Raw genomic sequence first — 25,000 nt, 5'->3', positions numbered from 1 at the left:
TTATAAAAGAATCCACATGTGTGCTGACTGATGAAGACAAGTGTCAAGTGAATTCTCAGTGTGTTCTCGAAAGAATCCAAATTTGCCATCCACATAGTGTAAGCGGCACATTGCTTGCTAGCGCAACCAAACATGTGCACAGTTGAAAGAAAATGCCATGCTTGCTAACTTGGGTAGAGCTAACGCAATAAGTAAACTAACTTGTATAAATTAGACTGTTTTATCAACACATTAACTGTTTTGAACTATTTAAAAAAAGATTTTTTAAACCAAACATGAGAAATAAACGGATTGAAATTAACAACAAAAAACATCGTGCAACGACAACTTCCTGTCGCCCTCAGACCGTTAATGTGTTAATAACAAGGGTTGATGTGTTTATAACAATGTGTTTATAACCAGGGTTGATGTGTTTATAACCAGGGTTGATGTGTTTATAACAATGTGTTTATAACCAGGGTTGATGTGTTTATAACCAGGGTTGATGTGTTTATAACAATGTGTTTATAACCAGGGTTGATGTGTTTATAACCAGGGTTGATGTGTTTATAACCAGGGTTGATGTGTTTATAACAATGTGTTTATAACCAGGGTTGATGTGTTTATAACCAGGGTTGATGTGTTTATAACCAGGGTTGATGTGTTAATAACCAGGGTTGATGTGTTTATAACAATGTGTTTATAACAAGGGTTGATGTGTTTATAACAAGGGTTGATGTGACACCGCTAACTGAAGGTCCTGGTTTTTACTTCTCAGAACGTACATTTTGATCGGATTGCCTCTGTCTCTCTGTCATTGGTCTGCAGTTTGTCATTTGTTACATTGTATCAGGGAGTTATCCAATTGCTTTTGACGATTCACAGCGATATGCAGGATTTTCTGTTCAAGTCCAGTGCTACCACACCTGATTCTACTACTCAGCTGTTCTTCCATGAATAGTCCAGTGCTACCACACCTGATTCTACTACTCAGCTGTTATTCCATGAATAGTCCAGTGCTACCACACCTGATTCTACTACTCAGCTGTTATTCCATGAATAGTCCAGTGCTACCACACCTGATTCTACTACTTAGCTGTTCTTCCATGAATAGTCCAGTGCTACCACACCTGATTCTACTACTCAGCTGTTATTCCATGAATAGTCCAGTGCTACCACACCTGATTCTACTACTCAGCTGTTCTTCCATGAATAGTCCAGTGCTACCACACCTGATTCTACTACTCAGCTGTTCTTCCATGAATAGTCCAGTGCTACTACACCTGATTCTACTACTCAGCTGTTCATTGAGACCATGAATAGTCCAGTGCTACCACACCTGATTCTACTACTCAGCTGTTCATCGAGACCATGAATAGTCCAGTGCTACCACACCTGATTCTACTACTCAGCTGTTCATCGAGACCATGAATAGTCCAGTGCTACCACACCTGATTCTACTACTCAGCTGTTCTTCCATGAATAGTCCAGTGCTACCACACCTGATTCTACTACTCAGCTGTTCTTCCATGAATAGTCCAGTGCTACCACACCTGATTCTACTACTCAGCTGTTCATTGAGACCATGAATAGTCCAGTGCTACCACACCTGATTCTCCTACTCAGCTGTTCATCGAGACCATGAATAGTCCAGTGCTACCACACCTGATTCTCCTACTCAGCTGTTCATCGAGACCATGAATAGTCCAGTGCTACCACACCTGATTCTACTACTCAGCTGTTCATCGAGACCATGAATAGTCCAGTGCTACCACACCTGATTCTACTACTCAGCTGTTCATTGAGACCATGAATAGTCCAGTGCTACCACACCTGATTCTACTACTCAGCTGTTCATCCATGAATAGTCCAGTGCTACCACACCTGATTCTACTACTCAGCTGTTCATTGAGACCATGAATAGTCCAGTGCTACCACACCTGATTCTACTACTCAGCTGTTCTTCCATGAATAGTCCAGTGCTACCACACCTGATTCTACTACTCAGCTGTTCATTGAGACCATGAATAGTCCAGTGCTACCACACCTGATTCTACTACTCAGCTGTTCTTCCATGAATAGTCCAGTGCTACCACACCTGATTCTCCTACTCAGCTGTTCATCGAGACCATGAATAGTCCAGTGCTACCACACCTGATTCTACTACTCAGCTGTTCATCGAGACCATGAATAGTCCAGGGCTACCACACCTGATTCTACTACTCAGCTGTTCTTCCATGAATAGTCCAGTGCTACCACACCTGATTCTACTACTCAGCTGTTCTTCCATGAATAGTCCAGTGCTACCACACCTGATTCTACTACCACACCTGATTCTACTACTCAGCTGTTCATCCATGAATAGTCCAGTGCTACCACACCTGATTCTCCTACTCAGCTGTTCTTCCATGAATAGTCCAGTGCTACCACACCTGATTCTACTACTCAGCTGTTCATCCATGAATAGTCCAGTGCTACCACACCTGATTCTACTACTCAGCTGTTCATCCATGAATAGTCCAGTGCTACCACACCTGATTCTACTACTCAGCTGTTCTTCCATGAATAGTCCAGTGCTACCACACCTGATTGTACTACTCAGCTGTTCTTCCATGAATAGTCCAGTGCTACCACACCTGATTCTACTACTCAGCTGTTCTTCCATGAATAGTCCAGTGCTACAACACCTGATTCTACTACTCAGCTGTTCTTCCATGAATAGTCCAGTGCTACCACATCTGATTCTACTACTCAGCTGTTCATCGAGACCATGAATAGTCCAGTGCTACCACACCTGATTCTACTACTCAGCTGTTCATCCATGAATAGTCCAGTGCTACCACACCTGATTCTACTACTCAGCTGTTCTTCCATGAATAGTCCAGTGCTACCACACCTGATTGTACTACTCAGCTGTTCTTCCATGAATAGTCCAGTGCTACCACACCTGATTCTACTACTCAGCTGTTCATCCATGAATAGTCCAGTGCTACCACACCTGATTCTCCTACTCAGCTGTTCTTCCATGAATAGTCCAGTGCTACCACACCTGATTCTACTACTCAGCTGTTCTTCCATGAATAGTCCAGTGCTACCACACCTGATTCTACTACTCAGCTGTTCATTGAGTCCATAAATAGTCCAGTGCTACCACACCTGATTCTACTACTCAGCTGTTCATTGAGACCATGAATAGTCCAGTGCTACCACACCTGATTCTACTACTCAGCTGTTCATCGAGACCATGAATAGTCCAGTGCTACCACACCTGATTCTACTACTCAGCTGTTCCTCCATGAATAGTCCAGTGCTACCACACCTGATTCTACTACTCAGCTGTTCTTCCATGAATAGTCCAGTGCTACCACACCTGATTCTACTACTCAGCTGTTCTTCCATGAATAGTCCAGTGCTACCACACCTGATTCTACTACTCATCTGTTCTTCCATGAATAGTCCAGTGCTACCACACCTGATTCTACTACTCAGCTGTTCTTCCATGAATAGTCCAGTGCTACCACACCTGATTCTACTACCACACCTAATTCTACTACTCAGCTGTTCTTCCATGAATAGTCCAGTGCCACCACACCTGATTCTACTACCACACCTGATTCTACTACTCAGCTGTTCTTCCATGAATACTCCAGTGCTACCACACCTGATTCTACTACCACACCTGATTCTACTACTCAGCTGTTCTTCCATGAATAGTCCAGTGCTACCACACCTGATTCTACTACTCAGCTGTTCATCCATGAATAGTCCAGTGCTACCACACCTGATTCTACTACTCAGCTGTTCTTCCATGAATAGTCCAGTGCTACCACACCTGATTCTACTACTCAGCTGTTCATTGAGACCATGAATAGTCCAGTGCTACCACACCTGATTCTACTACTCAGCTGTTCATCCATGAATAGTCCAGTGCTACCACACCTGATTCTACTACTCAGCTGTTCATTGAGACCATGAATAGTCCAGTGCTACCACACCTGATTCTACTACTCAGCTGTTCTTCCATGAATAGTCCAGTGCTACCACACCTGATTCTACTACTCAGCTGTTCATTGAGACCATGAATAGTCCAGTGCTACCACACCTGATTCTACTACTCAGCTGTTCTTCCATGAATAGTCCAGTGCTACCACACCTGATTCTCCTACTCAGCTGTTCATCGAGACCATGAATAGTCCAGTGCTACCACACCTGATTCTACTACTCAGCTGTTCATCGAGACCATGAATAGTCCAGGGCTACCACACCTGATTCTACTACTCAGCTGTTCTTCCATGAATAGTCCAGTGCTACCACACCTGATTCTACTACTCAGCTGTTCTTCCATGAATAGTCCAGTGCTACCACACCTGATTCTACTACCACACCTGATTCTACTACTCAGCTGTTCATCCATGAATAGTCCAGTGCTACCACACCTGATTCTCCTACTCAGCTGTTCTTCCATGAATAGTCCAGTGCTACCACACCTGATTCTACTACTCAGCTGTTCATCCATGAATAGTCCAGTGCTACCACACCTGATTCTACTACTCAGCTGTTCATCCATGAATAGTCCAGTGCTACCACACCTGATTCTACTACTCAGCTGTTCTTCCATGAATAGTCCAGTGCTACCACACCTGATTGTACTACTCAGCTGTTCTTCCATGAATACTCCAGTGCTACCACACCTGATTCTACTACTCAGCTGTTCTTCCATGAATAGTCCAGTGCTACAACACCTGATTCTACTACTCAGCTGTTCTTCCATGAATAGTCCAGTGCTACCACATCTGATTCTACTACTCAGCTGTTCATCGAGACCATGAATAGTCCAGTGCTACCACACCTGATTCTACTACTCAGCTGTTCATCCATGAATAGTCCAGTGCTACCACACCTGATTCTACTACTCAGCTGTTCTTCCATGAATAGTCCAGTGCTACCACACCTGATTGTACTACTCAGCTGTTCTTCCATGAATAGTCCAGTGCTACCACACCTGATTCTACTACTCAGCTGTTCATCCATGAATAGTCCAGTGCTACCACACCTGATTCTCCTACTCAGCTGTTCTTCCATGAATAGTCCAGTGCTACCACACCTGATTCTACTACTCAGCTGTTCATTGAGTCCATAAATAGTCCAGTGCTACCACACCTGATTCTACTACTCAGCTGTTCATTGAGACCATGAATAGTCCAGTGCTACCACACCTGATTCTACTACTCAGCTGTTCATCGAGACCATGAATAGTCCAGTGCTACCACACCTGATTCTACTACTCAGCTGTTCCTCCATGAATAGTCCAGTGCTACCACACCTGATTCTACTACTCAGCTGTTCTTCCATGAATAGTCCAGTGCTACCACACCTGATTCTACTACTCAGCTGTTCTTCCATGAATAGTCCAGTGCTACCACACCTGATTCTACTACTCAGCTGTTCTTCCATGAATAGTCCAGTGCTACCACACCTGATTCTACTACTCAGCTGTTCTTCCATGAATAGTCCAGTGCTACCACACCTGATTCTACTACCACACCTGATTCTACTACTCAGCTGTTCTTCCATGAATAGTCCAGTGCTACCACACCTGATTCTACTACCACACCTGATTCTACTACTCAGCTGTTCTTCCATGAATAGTCCAGTGCCACCACACCTGATTCTACTACCACACCTGATTCTACTACTCAGCTGTTCTTCCATGAATACTCCAGTGCTACCACACCTGATTCTACTACCACACCTGATTCTACTACTCAGCTGTTCTTCCATGAATAGTCCAGTGCTACCACACCTGATTCTACTACTCAGCTGTTCATCCATGAATAGTCCAGTGCTACCACACCTGATTCTACTACTCAGCTGTTCTTCCATGAATAGTCCAGTGCTACCACACCTGATTCTACTACTCAGCTGTTCATTGAGACCATGAATAGTCCAGTGCTACCACACCTGATTCTACTACTCAGCTGTTCCTCCATGAATATTCCAGTGCTACCACACCTGATTCTACTACTCAGCTGTTCATCGAGACCATGAATAGTCCAGTGCTACCACACCTGATTCTACTACTCAGCTGTTCTTCCATGAATAGTCCAGTACTACCACACCTGATTCAACTACTCAGCTGTTCTTCCATGAATAGTCCAGTACTACCACACCTGATTCTCCTACTCAGCTGTTCTTCCATGAATAGTCCAGTACTACCACACCTGATTCTACTACTCAGCTGTTCTTCCATGAATAGTCCAGTACTACCACACCTGATTCTACTACTCAGCTGTTCATCGAGACCATGAATAGTCCAGTGCTACCACACCTGATTCTACTACTCAGCTGTTATTCCATGAATAGTCCAGTGCTACCACACCTGATTCTACTACTCAGCTGTTCATCCATGAATAGTCCTGTGCTACCACACCTGATGGGTGGAATAGGTGTTGTGGTGCTCATGGGAATTTCCTTTATTTTTCAGCTTCAGACCAATGCCTACTTCTGACTTAAAACGTTATTTTATTTTTCAGTACAAGACCAGTTCTACCACACCTGATTCTACTATTCACGATCCCGATGAACAGCTGAGGTCTTTAATTGCATTATACCTCGATGCCTCATCATCATCATCATCTCTCACCTCGATGCCCTCCTTGTTGAGTGCGTACTCATCAAAGTTGAGAATGGCGGTCTTGATGGTGCGAGGAGGAGGCAGGACGGTCAGTCCGATGTTGATGGCGTTACTCCTCTTGGAGTCCAGAACGATGATCTCCTGGCGTTTACCGTCCGCTGCCGTTTTCTGATGGAACAAAAAAAGGACAGACGGACAGGTTACTGAGAGGTCACATCATCTGTTTTCTGATGGAACAGACAGACAGACAGACAGACAGACAGACAGACAGACAGACAGACAGGTTACTGGGAGGTCACATCATCTGTTTTCTGATGGAACAGACAGACAGACAGACAGACAGACAGACAGACAGACAGACAGACAGACAGACAGACAGACAGACAGACAGACAGACAGACAGACAGACAGACAGACAGACAGACAGACAGACAGACAGACAGACAGACAGGTTACTGAGAGGTCACATAATCTGTTTTCTGATGGAAAGACAGACAGACAGACAGACAGACAGACAGACAGACAGACAGACAGACAGACAGACAGACAGACAGACAGACAGACAGACAGGTTACTGAGAGGTCACATCATCTGTTTTCTGATGGAACAACAGACAGACAGACAGACAGACAGACAGACAGACAGACAGACACTTTGTGACCCTCTGCTGATGTAAGAAGGGATCAATCAACTTGACTGACTGGATACAAGTAGTGTACAAGACTCATTCTCTACATACATACTCATGGAGTCTATTCTCTCTGTCTCTCTCTCTCAATTCAATTCAAGGGGCTTTATTGGCACAGGGAAACATGTGTTAACATCGCCAAAGCAAGTGAGGTGGATAATATACAAAAGTGAACAGTAAATATTACATTCACAAGTTACAAAGGAAAAGAGACATTTCAGAAAAGGGAAAATAATTAAACATAAATATAGGTTGTATAAATAACTGGTTGCGCTTTTCTTGTGGCAACAGGTCACAAATCTTGCTGCTGTGATGGCACACTGTGGTATTTCACCCAATAGATATGGGAGTTTATCAAAATAAAAATAAATTTTTTAAGTCTTTGTGGATCTGTGTAATCTGAGGGAAATATGTGTCTCTAATATGGTCATACATTGGGCAGGAAGTTAGGAAGTGTAACTCAGTTTCCACCTCATTTTGTGGGCAGTGAGCACATAGCCTGTCTTCTCTTGAGAGCCATGTCTGCCTACGGCGGCCTTTCTCAATAGCAAGGCTATGCTCATTGAGTCTGTACATAGTCAAAGCTTTGCTTAATTTTTGCGTCAGTCACAGTGGTCAGGTATTCTGCTACTGTGTTCTCTCTGTTCAGGGCCAAATAACATTCTAGTTTGTTAATTCTTTCCAGTGTGTTAAGTAATTGTCTTTTTGTTTTCTCATGATTTGCTTGACCAGCTTGCTTAGGGGACTCTTCTCCAGGTTCATCTCTCTGTAGGTGATGGTTTTGTTATCGAAGGTTTGGGAATCGCTTCCTTTTAGGTGGTTGTAGAATTTAATGTATCTTTTCTGGATTTTTTAAATTAGCGGGTATCTGCATGCATTATTATACTATGTTGTACACAGAATCTTTTTTTTTGCAGAATTCTGCATGCAGAGTCTCAATTTGGTGTTTGTCCTATTTTGTGAATTCTTTGTTGGTGACCCCAGACCTCACAACCATAAAGGGCAATGGGTTCTTTAAATGATTTAAGTATTTTTAACAATTGGTCCTAATTGGAATATCACATTTTCTGTCCCTTTTGATGCCGTAGAAGGCTTTTCTTTCCTGGTCTCTCAGATCGTTCACAGCTTTGTGGAAGTCACCTGTGGTGTTAAACTTGTGGCGCTGATGTTTAGGCCGAGGTATGTATAGCTTTTTGTGTGCTCTAGGGCAACTGTGTCTAGATGGAATTTGTATTTGTGGTCCTGGCGACTGGACCTTTTTTGGAACACCATTATTTTGGTCTTACTGAGATTTACTGTCAGGGCCCAGGTCTGACAGAATCTGTGCAGAAGATCTAGATGATGCTGTAGGCCCTCCTTGGTTGGGGACAGAAGCACCAGATCATCAGCAAACAGCAGACATTTGATTTCAGATTCTAGTAGGGTGAGGCCGGGTGTTGTAGACTATTAGAGTGCCTTCACCTGCACACTTGTTCTTGTGTACATTAATCGTATAATATCGTATATTTTCCACCCAACACCACTTTTCATCAAATTGTATAGCAGGCCCTCGTGTCAACAGCTATTTGGAAATCAACAAAGAATGAGAAGACATTGCTTTTGTTTGGTTTATTTGTCAATACGCGTGTGTAGGGTGTATACGTGGTCTGTCGTGTGATATTTTGGTAAGAAGCCAATTTGACATTTGCTCAGGACATTGATTTCACTGAAAAAAAAATTGGAGTTGAGGATTTTTCAGCGGTTACTGTTGACGCAGATTCCACGGTAATTATTGGGGTCAAATTTGTCTCAAATTTTAATATGATCAGACCTTAGTTCCACATTTGTGAGGAGATGCCAATGTTGATGTTAAAGCATTTAAGTATATCCCATTTGAATTTGTGGTTTGTATATTTTACCATTTTATTTAATATACCATCAACAGCACAGGCCTTTTTGGGAAGGAGGGTTTGTATGTTTTCCTGTAACTCAGGTCTGGTAGTCTTTAACAGTGTCTCTGGATCGTCCCTGAGGAGTTTTGTGTTTGTACTCTTTCATACAGTACATACAGGGGAACTGTACTACGATAGGCTCTGCACAGGGGTGTCAGGAAGCAGCAGCAGAGGTATAAGGAAGCAGCAGGGGTGTAAGGAAGCAGCAGGGGTGTAAGGAAGCAGCAGGGGTGTAAGGAAGCAGCAGGGTGTAAGGAAGCAGCAGCAGGGGTGTAAGGAAGCAGCAGGGGTGTAAGGAAGCAGCAGGGTGTAAGGAATCAGCAGCAGGGGTGTCAGGAAGCAGCAGGGTGTAAGGAAGCAGCAGAGTGTAAGGAAGCAGCAGATGTATAAGGAAGCAGCAGGGTATAAGGAAGCAGCAGGGTATAAGGAAGCAGGGGTGTAAGGAAGCAGCAGCAGGGGTGTAAGGAAGCAGCAGGGGTGTAAGGAAGCAGCAGGGGTGTAAGGAAGCAGCAGCAGGGGTGTAAGGAAGCAGCAGGGGTGTAAGGAAGCAGCAGCAGGGGTGTAAGGAAGCAGCAGGGGTGTAAGGAAGCAGCAGCAGGGGTGTAAGGAAGCAGCAGCAGGGGTGTCAGGAAGCAGCAGGGTGTAAGGAAGCAGCAGAGTGTAAGGAAGCAGTAGAGGTATAAGGAAGCAGCAGGGTATAAGGAAGCAGCAGCAGGGTGTAAGGAAGCAGCAGCAGGAGTGTAAGGAAGCAGCAGCAGGAGTGTAAGGAAGCAGCAGGGTGTAAGGAAGCAGCAGCAGGGGTGTAAGGAAGCAGCAGGGTGTAAGGAAGCAGCAGCAGGGGTGTCAGGAAGCAACAGGGTGTAAGGAAGCAGCAGGGTGTAAGGAAGCAGCAGCAGGGGTGTAAGGAAGCAGCAGGGGTGTAAGGAAGCAGCAGAGGTGTAAGGAAGCAGCAGGGGTGTAAGGAAGCAGCAGGGTATAAGGAAGCAGCAGCAGGGGTGTAAGGAAGCAGCAGGGTGTAAGGAAGCAGCAGCAGGGGTGTCAGGAAGCAGCAGGGTGTAAGGAAGCAGCAGGGTGTAAGGAAGCAGCAGCAGGGGTGTAAGGAAGCAGCAGCAGGGGTGTAAGGAAGCAGCAGCAGGGGTGTAAGGAAGCAGCAGGGTGTAAGGAAGCAGCAGCAGGGTGTAAGGAAGCAGCAGGGGTGTAAGGAAGCAGCAGCAGGGGTGTAAGGAAGCAGCAGGGTGTAAGGAAGCAGCAGGGTGTAAGGAAGCAGCAGCAGGGGTGTAAGGAAGCAGCAGGGGTGTAAGGAAGCAGCAGCAGGGGTGTAAGGAAGCAGCAGGGTGTAAGGAAGCAGCAGGGTGTAAGGAAGCAGCAGCAGGGTGTAAGGAAGCAGCAGGGTGTAAGGAAGCAGCAGCAGGGTGTAAGGAAGCAGCAGGGGTGTAAGGAAGCAGCAGGGGTGTAAGGAAGCAGCAGGGGTGTAAGGAAGCAGCAGAGGTATAAGGAAGCAGCAGGGGTGTAAGGAAGCAGCAGGGGTGTAAGGAAGCAGCAGGGGTGTAAGGAAGCAGCAGAGGTATAAGGAAGCAGCAGGGGTGTAAGGAAGCAGCATGGTGTAAGGAAGCAGCAGGGTGTAAGGAAGCAGCAGGGTATAAGGAAGCAGCAGCAGGGGTGTAAGGAAGCAGCAGGGGTGTAAGGAAGCAGCAGGGTGTAAGGAAGCAGCAGCAGGGTGTAAGGAAGCAGCAGGGGTGTAAGGAAGAAGCAGGGGTGTAAGGAAGCAGCAGGGGTGTAAGGAAGCAGCAGAGGTATAAGGAAGGAGCAGGGGTGTAAGGAAGCAGCAGGGGTGTAAGGAAGCAGCAGGGGTGTAAGGAAGCAGCAGAGGTATAAGGAAGCAGCAGGGGTGTAAGGAAGCAGCATGGTGTAAGGAAGCAGCAGGGTGTAAGGAAGCAGCAGGGTATAAGGAAGCAGCAGCAGGGGTGTAAGGAAGCAGCAGAGGTGTAAGGAAGCAGCAGCAGGGGTGTAAGGAAGCAGCAGGGTGTAAGGAAGCAGCAGGGTGTAAGGAAGCAGCAGGGTGTAAGGAAGCAGCAGGGGTGTAAGGAAGCAGCAGGGGTGTAAGGAAGCAGCAGCAGGGGTGTAAGGAAGCAGCAGGGTGTATGGAAGCAGCAGCAGGGGTGTAAGGAAGCAGCAGCAGGGGTATAAGGAAGCCATGGAGTAGGGTGCCTTAGATGCCTCTGCATGTGGGTGGTTCTGAATCACCTTTGCCATTGTTTGATTGAAGGGCTTTTACATCACTCACTTCACCCCTCAGTGTAAATGACTGTTGCAGATGGGATGTCCAGTCCTAGAAAGCTTGGTAGCTCTTTAGTCTTCACTAACCATTCAGTCTTTATAAAGTCAAATATCTAGAGATTATTATAACGCCTTTTACTTCTTGGTTTTAAGTATAGCTTGGTGGTAAGAACCTTTCCTGGTCGTTTTGTCCAAAATCCAGGTTGTATTTTTGTTGTTGTTGTCTTGATTTAGAAGTGAAGGGTTTGTTGTAGAGAGCAGAATCCTTTATAGGTCCTTGTGAAAAAGTCTATTGGTTTATCTAACTCAAAACCAATATTTTTGATAAAAGGTTCTGGAAAAGTTAATGCACTCATGACCTCTCTCTCTCTCTACCCCCCCCCCCCCCCCCCCTGCTTTACCACAGCTGTAGTCAATTTCAGAGTGAGTGCTGAGCCCTAAATCCTTACCAGGCTGGAGAGGAAGGGATGGAGAGAGGGAGAGAGACAGGGAGAGAGAGACAGGGAGAGAGACAGACAGACAGGGAGAGAGAGAGAGAGAGAGAGAGAGAGAGAGAGAGAGAGAGAGAGAGAGAGAGAGAGAGGGGGAGAGAGAGAGAGAGAGAGAGAGGGGGAGGGGAGAGAGAGAGAGAGAGAGAGAGGAGAGAGAGAGAGAGAGAGAGAGGGACAGAAAGAAAGAGAGAGAGAGAGAGAGAGAGAGAGAGAGAGACAGAGAGAGAGAGAGACAGAGAGAGAGAGAGAGACAGAGAGAGAGAGATACAGAGAGAAAGAGAGAGAGAAAGAGAGAGAGAAAGAGAGAGAGAGATAAATAGAGAGAGAGAGAGAGAGAGAGAGAGAAAGAGAGAGGAAGAGAGAGATAAATAGAGAGAGAGAGAGAGAGAGAGAGAGAGAGAGAGAGAGATATAGAGCTGTTCTTAAACTCTTCAATATTATCCTCATCTATGGCATCTTCCCAAATATTTGGAACCAAGGATTGACCACCTCAATCCACAGAAGACCAATTAATACCGTATTAATTACTGTGGAATCTGAACAAATGTCAACTTGGCTTCTTACCAAAATACCATGCAACAGACCACGTTTTCACCCTGCACACCCTACTTGACAGACAAACCAAAAGCAAAGTCTTCTCATGCTTTGCTGATTTAAAAAAACTCTTGTGACTCAATTTGACATGAGGGTCTGCTATACACATTTATGGAAATCTCGGGGGGGAAATTACAAAATCATTGAACACAAACAACAAGTGTGCAGCTAAAATTGGCAATAAACACACAGATTTCTTTCCTCAAGGCCGTGGGGTGAGACAGGGATGCAGCATGAGCCCCACCCTCTTCATCATATACATCTTAAATCGGAAGTTTACATACACTTAGGTTTGAGTCATTAAAACTAATTTTTCAACCACTCCACCAATTTCTTGTTAACAAACTATAGTTTTGGCAAGTCTGTTAGGACATCTACTTTGTTCATGACACAAGTCATTTTTCCAACAATTGATTACAGACAAATTATTTCACTTATAATTCACTGTGTCACAATACCAGTGGGTCAGAAGTTTACATACACTAAGTTGACTGTGCATTTAAACAGCTTGGAAAATTCCAGAAAATTATGTCGTGGTTTTAGAAGCTTCTGATAGGCTAATTGACATCGTTTGAGTCAATTGGAGGTGTACCTGTGGGTGTATTTTCAAGGCCTACCTTCAAACTCAGTGCCTCTTTGCTTTAAATCATCAACAGAAATCAGCCAAAACCTCAGCACTTTTTTTGTAGACCTCCACAAGTCTGGTTCATCCTTTGGAGCAATTTCCAAATGCCTGAAGGTACCACGTTCATCTGTACAAACAATAGTACGCAAGTATAAACACCATGGGGACTTCATAATCAAAGTGATACTCTGCCACTGTGTATGCCTCTTTCTCAATAGCAAGGCTATGCTCACTGAATCTGTACATAGTCAAAGCTTTCCTTAAATTTTGGGTCAGTCACAGTGGTCAGGTATTCTGCCGCTGTGTACTCTCTGTTTAGTGCCAAATAGCATTCTAGTTTGCTCTGTTTTTTTTTGTTAATTCTTTCCAATGTGTCAAGTAAATGTCTTTTTGTTTTCTCATGATTTGGTTGGGTCTAATTGTGTTAGTGTCCTGGGGCTCTGTGGGGTCTGTTTGTGTTTGTGAACAGAGCCCCAGGACCAGCTTGCTTAGGGTACTCTTCTCCTCTTCTCCAGCTTCCTCTTAGGTGGTTGTAGAATTTAAAGTCTCTTTTCTGGATTTTGATAATTAGCAGGTATCGGCCTAATTCTGCTCTGCAGGCATTATTTGGTGTTCTACATTGTACACAGAGGATATATTTGCAGAATTCTGCATGCAGAGTCCCAATTTGGTGGTTTTTCCAATTTTGTGAATTCTTGTGTCTCTCTCTCTCTCTTTCCTCTCTTCTCTGTCCTCTCACTGTGTGTGTGTGTGTGTGTGTGTGTGTGTGTGTGTGTGTGTGTGTGTGTGTGTGTGTGTGTGTGTGTGGACTTGTTTACAGCCTGGTAAGGATTTAGGGATCAGCACTCACTCTGAAATTGACTACAGCTGTGGTGATGCAGGGGGGTCGGTATGGAGGGGAAAGAGTAGGAGTGTGTGCATGTACATGTTCCTAGTGTGTGTGTGTGTGTGTGTGTGTGTGTGTGTGTGTGTGTGTGTGACCTCACTCCTACGCCCCACTCTTATAGGCTACATGCAAAGCATTAGTGCTTATTAGCAGAAGGAAGTCGTAACATTTCTAACAGCCTGGTCACATCCAATAGTAATAACAGCCTGGTCACATCCAATAGTAATAACAGCCTGGTCACTTCCAATAGTAATAACAGCCTGGTCACATCCAATAGTAATAACAGCCTGGTCATCATCCAATAGTAATAACAGCCTGGTCACATCCAATAGTAATAACAGCCTGGTCACATCCAATAGTAATAACAGCCTGGTCACATCCAATAGTAATAACAGCCTGGTCACATCCAATAGTAATAACAGCCTGGTCACATCCAATAGTAACAACAGCCTGGTCACATCCAATAGTAATAACAGCCTGGTCACATCCAATAGTAATAACAGCCTGGTCACATCCAATAGTAATAACAGCCTGGTCACATCCAATAGTTATAACAGCCTGGTCACATCCAATAGTTATAACAGCCTGGTCACATCCAATAGTTATAACAGCCTGGTCACATCCAATAGTTATAACAGCCTGGTCACATCCAATAGTAATAACAGCCTGGTCATATCCAATAGTTATAGTAATAACAGCCTGGTCACATCCAATAGTTATAACAGCCTGGTCACATCCAATAGTAATAACAGCCTGATCACATCTAATAGTAATAACAGCCTGGTCACATCCAATAGTTATAACAGCCTGGTCACATCCAATAGTAATAACAGCCTGGTCACATCCAATAGTAATAACAGCCTGGTCACATCCAATAGTAATAACAGCCTGGTCATATCCAATAGTTATAACAGCCTGGTCACATCCAATAGTAATAACAGCCTGGTCACATCCAATAGTTATAACAGCCTGGTCACATCCAATAGTAATAACAGCCTGGTCACATCCAATAGTTATAGTAATAACAGCCTGGTCACATCCAATAGTTATAACAGCCTGGTCACATCCAATAGTTATAGTTATAACAGCCTGGTCACATCCAATAGTAATAACAGCCTGGTCACATCCAATAGTAATAACAGCCTGGTCACATCCAATAGTAATAACAGCCTGGTCACATCCAATAGTAATAACAGCCTGGTCACATCCAATAGTAATAACAGCCTGGTCACATCCAATAGTAATAACAGCCTGGTCACATCCAATAGTTATAACAGCCTGGTCACATCCAATAGTAATAACAGCCTGGTCACATCCAATAGTTATAACAGCCTGGTCACATCCAATAGTTATAACAGCCTGGTCACATCCAATAGTTATAGTTATAACAGCCGGGTCACATCCAATAGTAATAACAGCCTGGTCATCATCCAATCGTAATAACAGCCTGGTCAAATCCAATAGTTATAACAGCCTGGTCACATCCAATAGTTATAGTTATAACAGCCGGGTCACATCCAATAGTAATAACAGCCTGGTCACATCCAATAGTAATAACAGCCTGGTCATATCCAATAGTTATAACAGCCTGGTCACATCCAATAGTAATAACAGCCTGGTCACATCTAATAGTAATAACAGCCTGGTCACATCTAATAGTAATAACAGCCTGGTCACATCTAATAGTAATAACAGCCTGGTCACATCTAATAGTAATAACAGCCTGGTCATATCCAATAGTTATAACAGCCTGGTCACATCCAATAGTTATAACAGCCTGGTCACATCCAATAGTAATAACAGCCTGGTCACATCTAATAGTAATAACAGCCTGGTCACATCTAATAGTAATAACAGCCTGGTCACATCCAATAGTAATAACAGCCTGGTCAAATCCAATAGTTATAACAGCCTGGTCACATCCAATAGTTATAGTTATAACAGCCGGGTCACATCCAATAGTAATAACAGCCTGGTCACATCCAATAGTTATAACAGCCTGGTCATATCCAATAGTTATAGTTATAACAGCCGGGTCACATCTAATAGTAATAACAGCCTGGTCACATCCAATAGTAATAACAGCCTGGTCAAATCCAATAGTTATAACAGCCGGGTCACATCCAATAGTAATAACAGCCTGGTCACATCCAATAGTAATAACAGCCTGGTCAAATCCAATAGTTATAACAGCCTGGTCACATCCAATAGTAATAACAGCCTGGTCACATCCAATAGTTATAACAGCCTGGTCAAATCCAATAGTTATAACAGCCTGGTCACATCCAATAGTAATAACAGCCTGGTCACATCCAATAGTAATAACAGCCTGGTCATATCCAATAGTAATAACAGCCTGATCACATCCAATAGTAATAACAGCCTGGTCACATCTAATAGTAATAACAGCCTGGTCACATCCAATAGTAATAACAGCCTGGTCACATCCAATAGTTATAACAGCCTGGTCACATCCAATAGTTATAACAGCCTGGTCACATCCAATAGTAATAACAGCCTGGTCACATCCAATAGTAATAACAGCCTGGTCACATCCAATAGTAATAACAGCCTGGTCACATCCAATAGTAATAACAGCCTGGTCACATCCAATAGTAATAACAGCCTGGTCACATCCAATAGTAATAACAGCCTGGTCACATCTAATAGTAATAACAGCCTGGTCACATCTAATAGTAATAACAGCCTGGTCACATCCAATAGTTATAACAGCCTGGTCACATCCAATAGTAATAACAGCCTGGTCACATTCAATAGTTATAACAGCCTGGTCACATCCAATAGTTATAACAGCCTGGTCACATCCAATCGTAATAACAGCCTGGTCACATCCAACAGTTATAACAGCCTGGTCACATCCAATAGTTATAACAGCCTGGTCACATCCAATAGTAATAACAGCCTGGTCACATCCAATAGTAATAACAGCCTGATCACATCCAATAGTTATAACAGCCTGGTCACATCCAAAAGTAATAACAGCCTGGTCACATCCAATATTAATAACAGCCTGGTCACATCCAATAGTAATAACAGCCTGGTCACATCCAATAGTTATAGTTATAACAGCCTGGTCACATCTAATAGTAATAACAGCCTGGTCACATCCAATAATACTGATATCAATACGTAAAGACCCCTGCCAAACTGATATCAATACGTAAAGACCCCTGCCAAACTGATATCAATACGTAAAGACCCCTGCTAAACTGATATCAATACGTAAAGACCCCTGCCAAACTGATATCAATACGTAAAGACCCCTGCCAAACTGATATCAATACGTAAAGACCCCTGCCAAACTGATATCAATACGTAAAGACCCCTGCCAAACTGATATCAATACGTAAAGACCCCTGCCAAACTGATATCGTTACGTAAAGACCCCTGCCAAACTGATATCGATACGTAAAGACCCCTGCCAAACTGATATCGATACTTAAAGACCTCTGCCAAACTGATATCGATACGTAAAGACCCCTGCCAAACTGATATCGATACGTAAAGACCCCTGCCAAACTGATATCGATACGTAAAGACCCCTGCCAAACTGATATCGATACGTAAAGACCCCTGCCAAACTGATATCGATACGTAAAGACCCCTGCCAAACTGATATCGATACTTATATTTAGTTTGGGAGACATTTGTTCAGCCTTCTGTAAGTTTAAGACACACAACCATTTTCCTCACTGGTCTGTTAACCTCTTCAGTCGACCCTCTACTTTTTTGAACATTCTGTTAAAAATCGCGCAACATTTCAGCGCCCTGCTACTCATGCCAGGAATATAGTATATGCATTTGCTTAGTCTGTGTGGATAGAAAACACTCAGACGTTTAAAAAACTGGTTAAATCACTGCTGTGGCTTTACCAGAACGGCATTTACATCGAAAAGCACAGGAAAAACTGATCACTGAAAATGGGGAAAATATATCCATGCGCTACTTGAACCCATTGATAAACGTGAACCACAATTAATTGACTGAGGTTGCAGTACCTACAGCTTCCACAGGGTGTCTAGAGTCTTGTCATTTCCCTTCGAGTTTTTTCTTGGTCAAACACATACAGGACACCGTATCTAATCCGGTCTAGGACCGGATATTTTCGTTGAGTTTCTAGCCGGACATTTTTCCAGACGGACAGCTAATGATCTTTACATCGCCTCCTGATGAATTTTATCGCTTATTAACGTTTACTAATGCCTAAAGTTGCATTACAAACGTATTTCGAAGTGTTTTGTGAAAGTTTATCGTCGACTTTTTGAATTTTAAAAAATGACGTTACGTTTTGAAACTATGTTTTTTTCATTTATCACACAGTCTACATATAACGATATCTAGGCTTTATATGGACCGATTTAATCGAAATAAAGACCCAAATAGTGTTTATGGGACATCTAGGAGTGCCAACAAAGAAGATGGTGAAAGGTAATGAATGTTTTCTATTTTATTGTGCGGTTTGTGTAACGCCGAAATGCTAATTATTTTGTTTACGTCCCCTGTGGGTCTTTTGGGGTGTTGCATGCTATCAGATAATAGCTTCTCATGCTTTCGCCGAAAAGCATTTTAAAAATCTGACTTGTTGCCTGGATTCACAACGAGTGTAGCTTTAATTCGATACCCTGCATGTGTATTTTAATGAACTTTTGAGTTTTAACTAATACTATTAGCATTTAGCGTAGCGCATTTGCATTTCCAGAGCTCTAGTTGGGACGCAAGCGTCCCGAGTAGAAGCAACAGGTTAACTAATTTACCCCCTTGGTGACGTCTTTTCAAACAGGTCTTACAATAGAAGGGAATTATTACAATTGTTACAATTTCACAATATTATTCACTCATAGTGAGAAGATATATATATATATATATATACAGTATATACTGTATATAAACTCAGCAAAAAAACAAACATCCTCTCACTGTCAACTGGGTTTATTTTCAGCAAACTTAACATGTGTAAATATTTGTATGAACATAACAAGATTCAACAACTGAGACATAAACTGAACAAGTTCCACAGACATGTGACTAACAGACATGGAATAATGTGTCCCTGAACAAAGGGGGGGGGGTGTCAAAATCAAAAGTAACAGTCAGTATCTGGTGTGGCCACCAGCTGCATTAAGTACTGCAGTGCATCTCCTCCTCATGGACTGCACCAGATTTGCCAGTTCTTGCTGTGAGATGTTACCCAACTCTTCCACCAAGGCACATGCAAGTTCTCAGACATTTCTGGGGGGAATGGCTCTAGCCCTCACCCTCCGATCCAACAGGTCCCAGATGTGCTCAATGGGATTGAGATCTGGGCTCTTTGCTGGCCATGGCAGAACACTGACATTCCTCTCTAGCAGGAATTTATGCACAGAACGAGCAGTATGGCTGGTGGCATTGTCATGCTGGAGGGTCATGTCAGGATGAGCCTGCAGGAAGGGTAACACATGAGGGAGGAGGATGTCTTCCCTGTAAAGCACAGAGTTGAGATTTCCTGCAATGACAACAAGCTCAGTCCGATGATGCTGTGACACACCGCCCCAGACCATAATGGACCCTCCACCTCCAAATGGATCCCACTCCAGAGTACAGGCCTCGGTGATCTGTGAAGTTATTTGGATATTTACGAACTATCTTTGAAAGACAAGGTCCTGAAAAAGGGACGTTTCTTTTTTTGCTGAGTTTAGACATGTAACACAGGAAGTGACATTTTTTGGACTGCACTGAGCCCTTAAGTGATTAAAACTCTATATTCTGTTACCAAATTGGTAAAAGAATTTCAGAAAAATTGTTAACGGAATTTCTGCAATTGAACTGGCTACAAAAGGAATTTATAGTTATCATGGGTCTCCTACTACTGTCCTCCCTTCCACTGACTGTTATGTTCAACTCACAGCTGTTATCTTTCTCTTTCTGTAGTCTGGTGGTCAAACCCAGAGTGTGAAAAAGCTGGACAACTTCTCCCTCTATCTCTCCGTCTCTCTCTCTCTCTCTCCAATTCATGTCACCTGTCCCACGTCTTACCGACTCCTACCCATGAGCCCCCTCTCTCTCCATTTAGCGTAACTAGCATCCTCACCCACGGCGCTCCGACCAACACAGGAACTTGATTTCAGCGTACACGGACATCTTATCATTTTAACAGATGTGATTGGTTAAAAATGTTTTTTTGATGTTTATACAATGTTTGTGTCAACATTTTTGTAAAACCGGGTCAGATATAAAAAAAAAAACTGGAAGAAGATTTGACCCGAAATTCTGTCACCAAACTTTGCATCTCCCAGTAAATGTGTTTTTGTAAAAAAAAATGTCAGTGTAAATTGTTAAGAGTTACTAGTACTTGTTGGTTTGCTAATCTTTGAAATCAATGTTTTTTGTTGTTGTTTGGCATGACATTTTAAAGTGATTTAAATCTGAGTCTCAGTCCGTAATCGTACACGTTCTGACCTTTATTTCCTTTGTTTTGTATTTATTTAGTATGGTCAGGGCGTGAGTTGGGGTGGGTAGTCTATGTTTGTTTTTCTATGTTTTGGGGTATTTCTATGTTTCGGCCTAGTATGGTTCTCAATCAGAGGCAGGTGTCATTAGTTAGTCTCTGATTGAGAATCATACTTAGGTAGCCTGGGTTTCACTGTGTGTTTGTGGGTGATTGTTCCTGTCTCTGTGTTTGCACCAGATGGGACTGTTTTTGGTTTTCACACATTTATTGTTTTGTTTAGTTATTTCATGTCTAGTTCCTTTATTAAAGAACATGAATAACCACCACGCTGCATTTTGGTCCGCTTCTCCTTCACCACAGAAAAACCCTTACAGTTACTGTCTCTCGAATGAGAGACACATTACCTTCATGAGAACCTTACGATATGTTTCAGGTAAAGTGAGTGAGACATTTCCAACAGACATACAAGTGATTCCAAGGTGCTCTCCAACCAGGATCAGTTCTCTGACTGACCCCCTGAACCAGGATCAGTTCTCTGACTGACCCCCTGAACCAGGATCAGTTCTCTGACTGACCCCCTGAACCAGGATCAGTTCTCTGACTGACCCCCTGAACCAGGATCAGTTCTCTGACTGACCCCCTGAACCAGGATCAGTTCTCCGACTGACCCCCTGAACCAGGATCAGTTCTCCGACTGACCCCCTGAACCAGGATCAGTTCTCTGACTGACCCCCTGAACCTAACAGGAGTATAGCCCCACCAGACTGTGTGTGTGCGCGTGCACGCGCGTGTGTGTGTGTGTGTGCGTGTGCGTGCGTGTGTGCGTGCGTGCGTGCGCGTGGAGGCCACCAGTCTTCACCAGAGGTGATTTGAAAGGTAGCAGATTAAAATAACAGTTGTGGTTTTGAGAGGCGTCCATAGTTCAAAGTGCCAGAGGTTAGAGTTCAGCCCCCAGCCTCTCCTATCCAGCTTACCTATTATAGGTAGTCAGAGGTCTTAAGGGGGCCTTCCACGGGGGGTATGTCTACACACGTAGACCTTAGGGGGCCTTCCACAGGGGTATGTCTACACACGTGGACCTTAGGGGGCCTTCCACGGGGGTATGTCTACACACGTAGACCTTAGGGGGCCTTCCACAGGGGGTATGTCGACACACGTAGACCTTAGGGGGCCTTCCACAGGGGTATGTCTACACACGTAGACCTTAGGGGGCCTTCCACGGGGGGTATGTCTACACACGTAGACCTTAGGGGGCCTTCCACAGGGGGTATGTCTACACACGTAGACCTTAAGGGGGCCTTCCACAGGGGGTATGTCTACACACGTAGACCTTAGGGGGCCTTCCACGGGGGGTATGTCTACACACGTAGACCTTAGGGGGCCTTCCACGGGGGGTATGTCTACACACGTAGACCTTAAGGGGGCCTTCCACGGGGGGTATGTCTACACACGTAGACCTTAGGGGGCCTTCCACAGGGGGTATGTCTACACACGTAGACCTTAGGGGGGCCTTCCACAGGGGGTATGTCTACACACGTAGACCTTAAGGGGGCCTTCCACGGGGGTATGTCTACACACGTAGACCTTAAGGGGGCCTTCCACGGGGGTATGTCTACACACGTAGACCTTAGGGGGCCTTCCACAGGGGGTATGTCTACACACGTAGACCTTAGGGGGCCTTCCACAGGGGTATGTCTACACACGTAGACCTTAGGGGGCCTTCCACAGGGGGTATGTCTACACACGTAGACCTTAAGGGGGCCTTCCACGGGGGGTATGTCTACACACGTAGACCTTAAGGGGGCCTTCCACGGGGGGTATGTCTACACACGTAGACCTTAAGGGGGCCTTCCACAGGGGGTATGTCTACACACGTAGACCTTAAGGGGGCCTTCCACGGGGGGTATGTCTACACACGTAGACAAGGGTAAATAGACAGTTGGATTCTCATTTACCTTGGCTGTGATCGGTTCAGTCTTGATGTTTTGATGTCTAACATACTTGTTAGGTTGTATTTAAAAAAATTAAAAAAAAAAATATTGGACAATGTGTGTGCATGCATGTGTGTGTGGTTACCTTGGTGACAGGTATCTCCTTGGACTTGGTCTGGAAGAGGTGTTCTAGTTTGGACGTGTCTATCTTAACCGGCTCTAGTTTGAACCACAGAGAGTCTCCACTGCTCCTGCTGCTAATGTACTGGTAGTCTGACGGACGCACCTGGAACACAACCAATAGATTAATGACCTGGAACACAACCAATAGATTAGTGACCTGGAACACAGCCAATAGATGAATGACCTGGAACACAACCACAACCAATAGATTAATGACATGGAACACAACCAATAGATTAGTGACCTGGAACACAACCAATAGATTAATGACCTGGAACACAACCAATAGATTAATGACCTGGAACACAACCAATAGATTAGTGACTTGGAACACAACCACAACCAATAGATTAGTGACCTGGAACACAACCACAACCAACAGATTAGTGACCTGGAACACAACCAATAGATTAGTGACCTGGAACACAACCACAACCAACAGATTAGTGACCTGGAACACAACCAATAGATTAGTGACCTGGAACACAACCACAACCAACAGATTAGTGACCTGGAACACAACCAATAGATTAGTGACCTGGAACACAACCACAACCAATAGATTAATGACCTGGAACACAACCAATAGATTAGTGACCTGGAACAAAACCACAGCCAATAGATTAATGACTTGGAACACAACCAATAGATTAATGACCTGGAACACAACCAATAGATTAGTGACCTGGAACACAACCACAACCAATAGATTAATGACCTGGAACACAACCAATAGATTAGTGACCTGGAACACAACCACAGCCAATAGATTAATGGCCTGGAACACAGCCAATAGATTAATGACCTGGAACACAACCAATAGATTAGTGACCTGGAACACAACCAATAGATTAATGACCTGGAACACAACCAATAGATTAGTGACCTGGAACACAACCAATAGATTAGTGACCTGGAACACAACCAATAGATTAATGACCTGGAACACAACAACAACCAATAGATTAGTGACCTGGAACACAACCAATAGATTAGTGACCTGGAACACAACCAATAGATTAATGACCTGGAACACAACCACAGCCAATAGATTAGTGACCTGGAACACAACCAATAGATTAGTGACCTGGAACACAACCAATAGATTAATGACCTGGAACACAACCCATAGATTAATGACCTGGAACACAACCACAACCAACAGATTAGTGACCTGGAACACAACCACAACCAATAGATTAATGACCTGGAACACAACCAATAGATGAATGACCTGGAACACAACCAATAGATTAATGACCTGGAACACAACCAATAGATTAGTGACCTGGAACACAACCAATAGATTAGTGACCTGGAACACAACCACAACCAACAGATTAGTGACCTGGAACACAACCCATAGATTAATGACCTGGAACACAACCAATAGATTAGTGACCTGGAACACAACCACAACCAACAGATTAGTGACCTGGAACACAACCAATAGATTAATGACCTGGAACACAACCACAACCAACAGATTAGTGACCTGGAACACAACCCATAGATTAATGACCTGGAACACAACCAATAGATTAATGACCTGGAACACAACCAATAGATTAATGACCCGGAAAACAGCAACAACCAATAGATTAATTACCTGGAACACAATAACTACGAATATAACAAATGTCCTGGAACACAACCAATAGCTTAAATACCTGGAACACAAAAGCAACCAATAGATGAATGACCTGGAACACAACCAATAGATGAATGACCTGGAACATAAATAACAGATTAATGACCTGGAACACAATCATAACCACATGACCTGGAACACAATCATAACCACATGACCTGGAACACAACCAATAGATGAATGACCTGGAACATAAATAACAGATTAATGACCTGGAACACAAACAATAGATGAATGACCTGGAACATAAATAACAGATTAATGACCTGGAACATAAACAATAGATGAATGACCTGGAACATAAATAACATATTAATGACCTGGAACATAAACAATAGATGAATGACCTGGAACATAAATAACAGATTAATGACCTGGAACACAACCAATAGATGAATGACCTGGAACATATTAGCAGGTGACGTTATAATTCATTAACAATAGATGAATGACCTGGAACATATTAGCAGGTGACGTTATAATTCATTAACAATAGATGAATGACCTGGAACATATTAGCAGGTGACGTTATAATTCATTAACAATAGATGAATGACCTGGAACATATTAGCAGGTGACGTTATAATTCATTAACAATAGATGAATGACCTGGAACATATTAGCAGGTGACGTTATAATTCATTAACAATAGATGAATGACCTGGAACATATTAGCAGGTGA

At 43.6% G+C, this 25,000-nt stretch overlaps 1 protein-coding gene across 1 annotated transcript in view; it reads right to left on the bottom strand.

The window, feature by feature from the left end:
- The window catches only part of LOC115120564 (FH1/FH2 domain-containing protein 3-like), a 190,947-nt gene that overhangs the window by 9,003 nt on the left and 156,944 nt on the right, over positions 1-25,000 (bottom strand). The window contains 2 exon segments of the mRNA XM_065018158.1: positions 6,623-6,781; positions 22,630-22,770. Of these exon segments, the coding sequence (XP_064874230.1) occupies positions 6,623-6,781; positions 22,630-22,770 (300 nt within the window).

This window comes from Oncorhynchus nerka, linkage group LG4 (assembly GCF_034236695.1).
Source record: "Oncorhynchus nerka isolate Pitt River linkage group LG4, Oner_Uvic_2.0, whole genome shotgun sequence".
In the NCBI taxonomy this organism is placed as follows: Eukaryota; Metazoa; Chordata; class Actinopteri; order Salmoniformes; family Salmonidae; genus Oncorhynchus; species Oncorhynchus nerka.
Note: the sequence above shows the minus strand (reverse complement) of the source record. Positions and strands in the feature narration are given on the sequence as shown.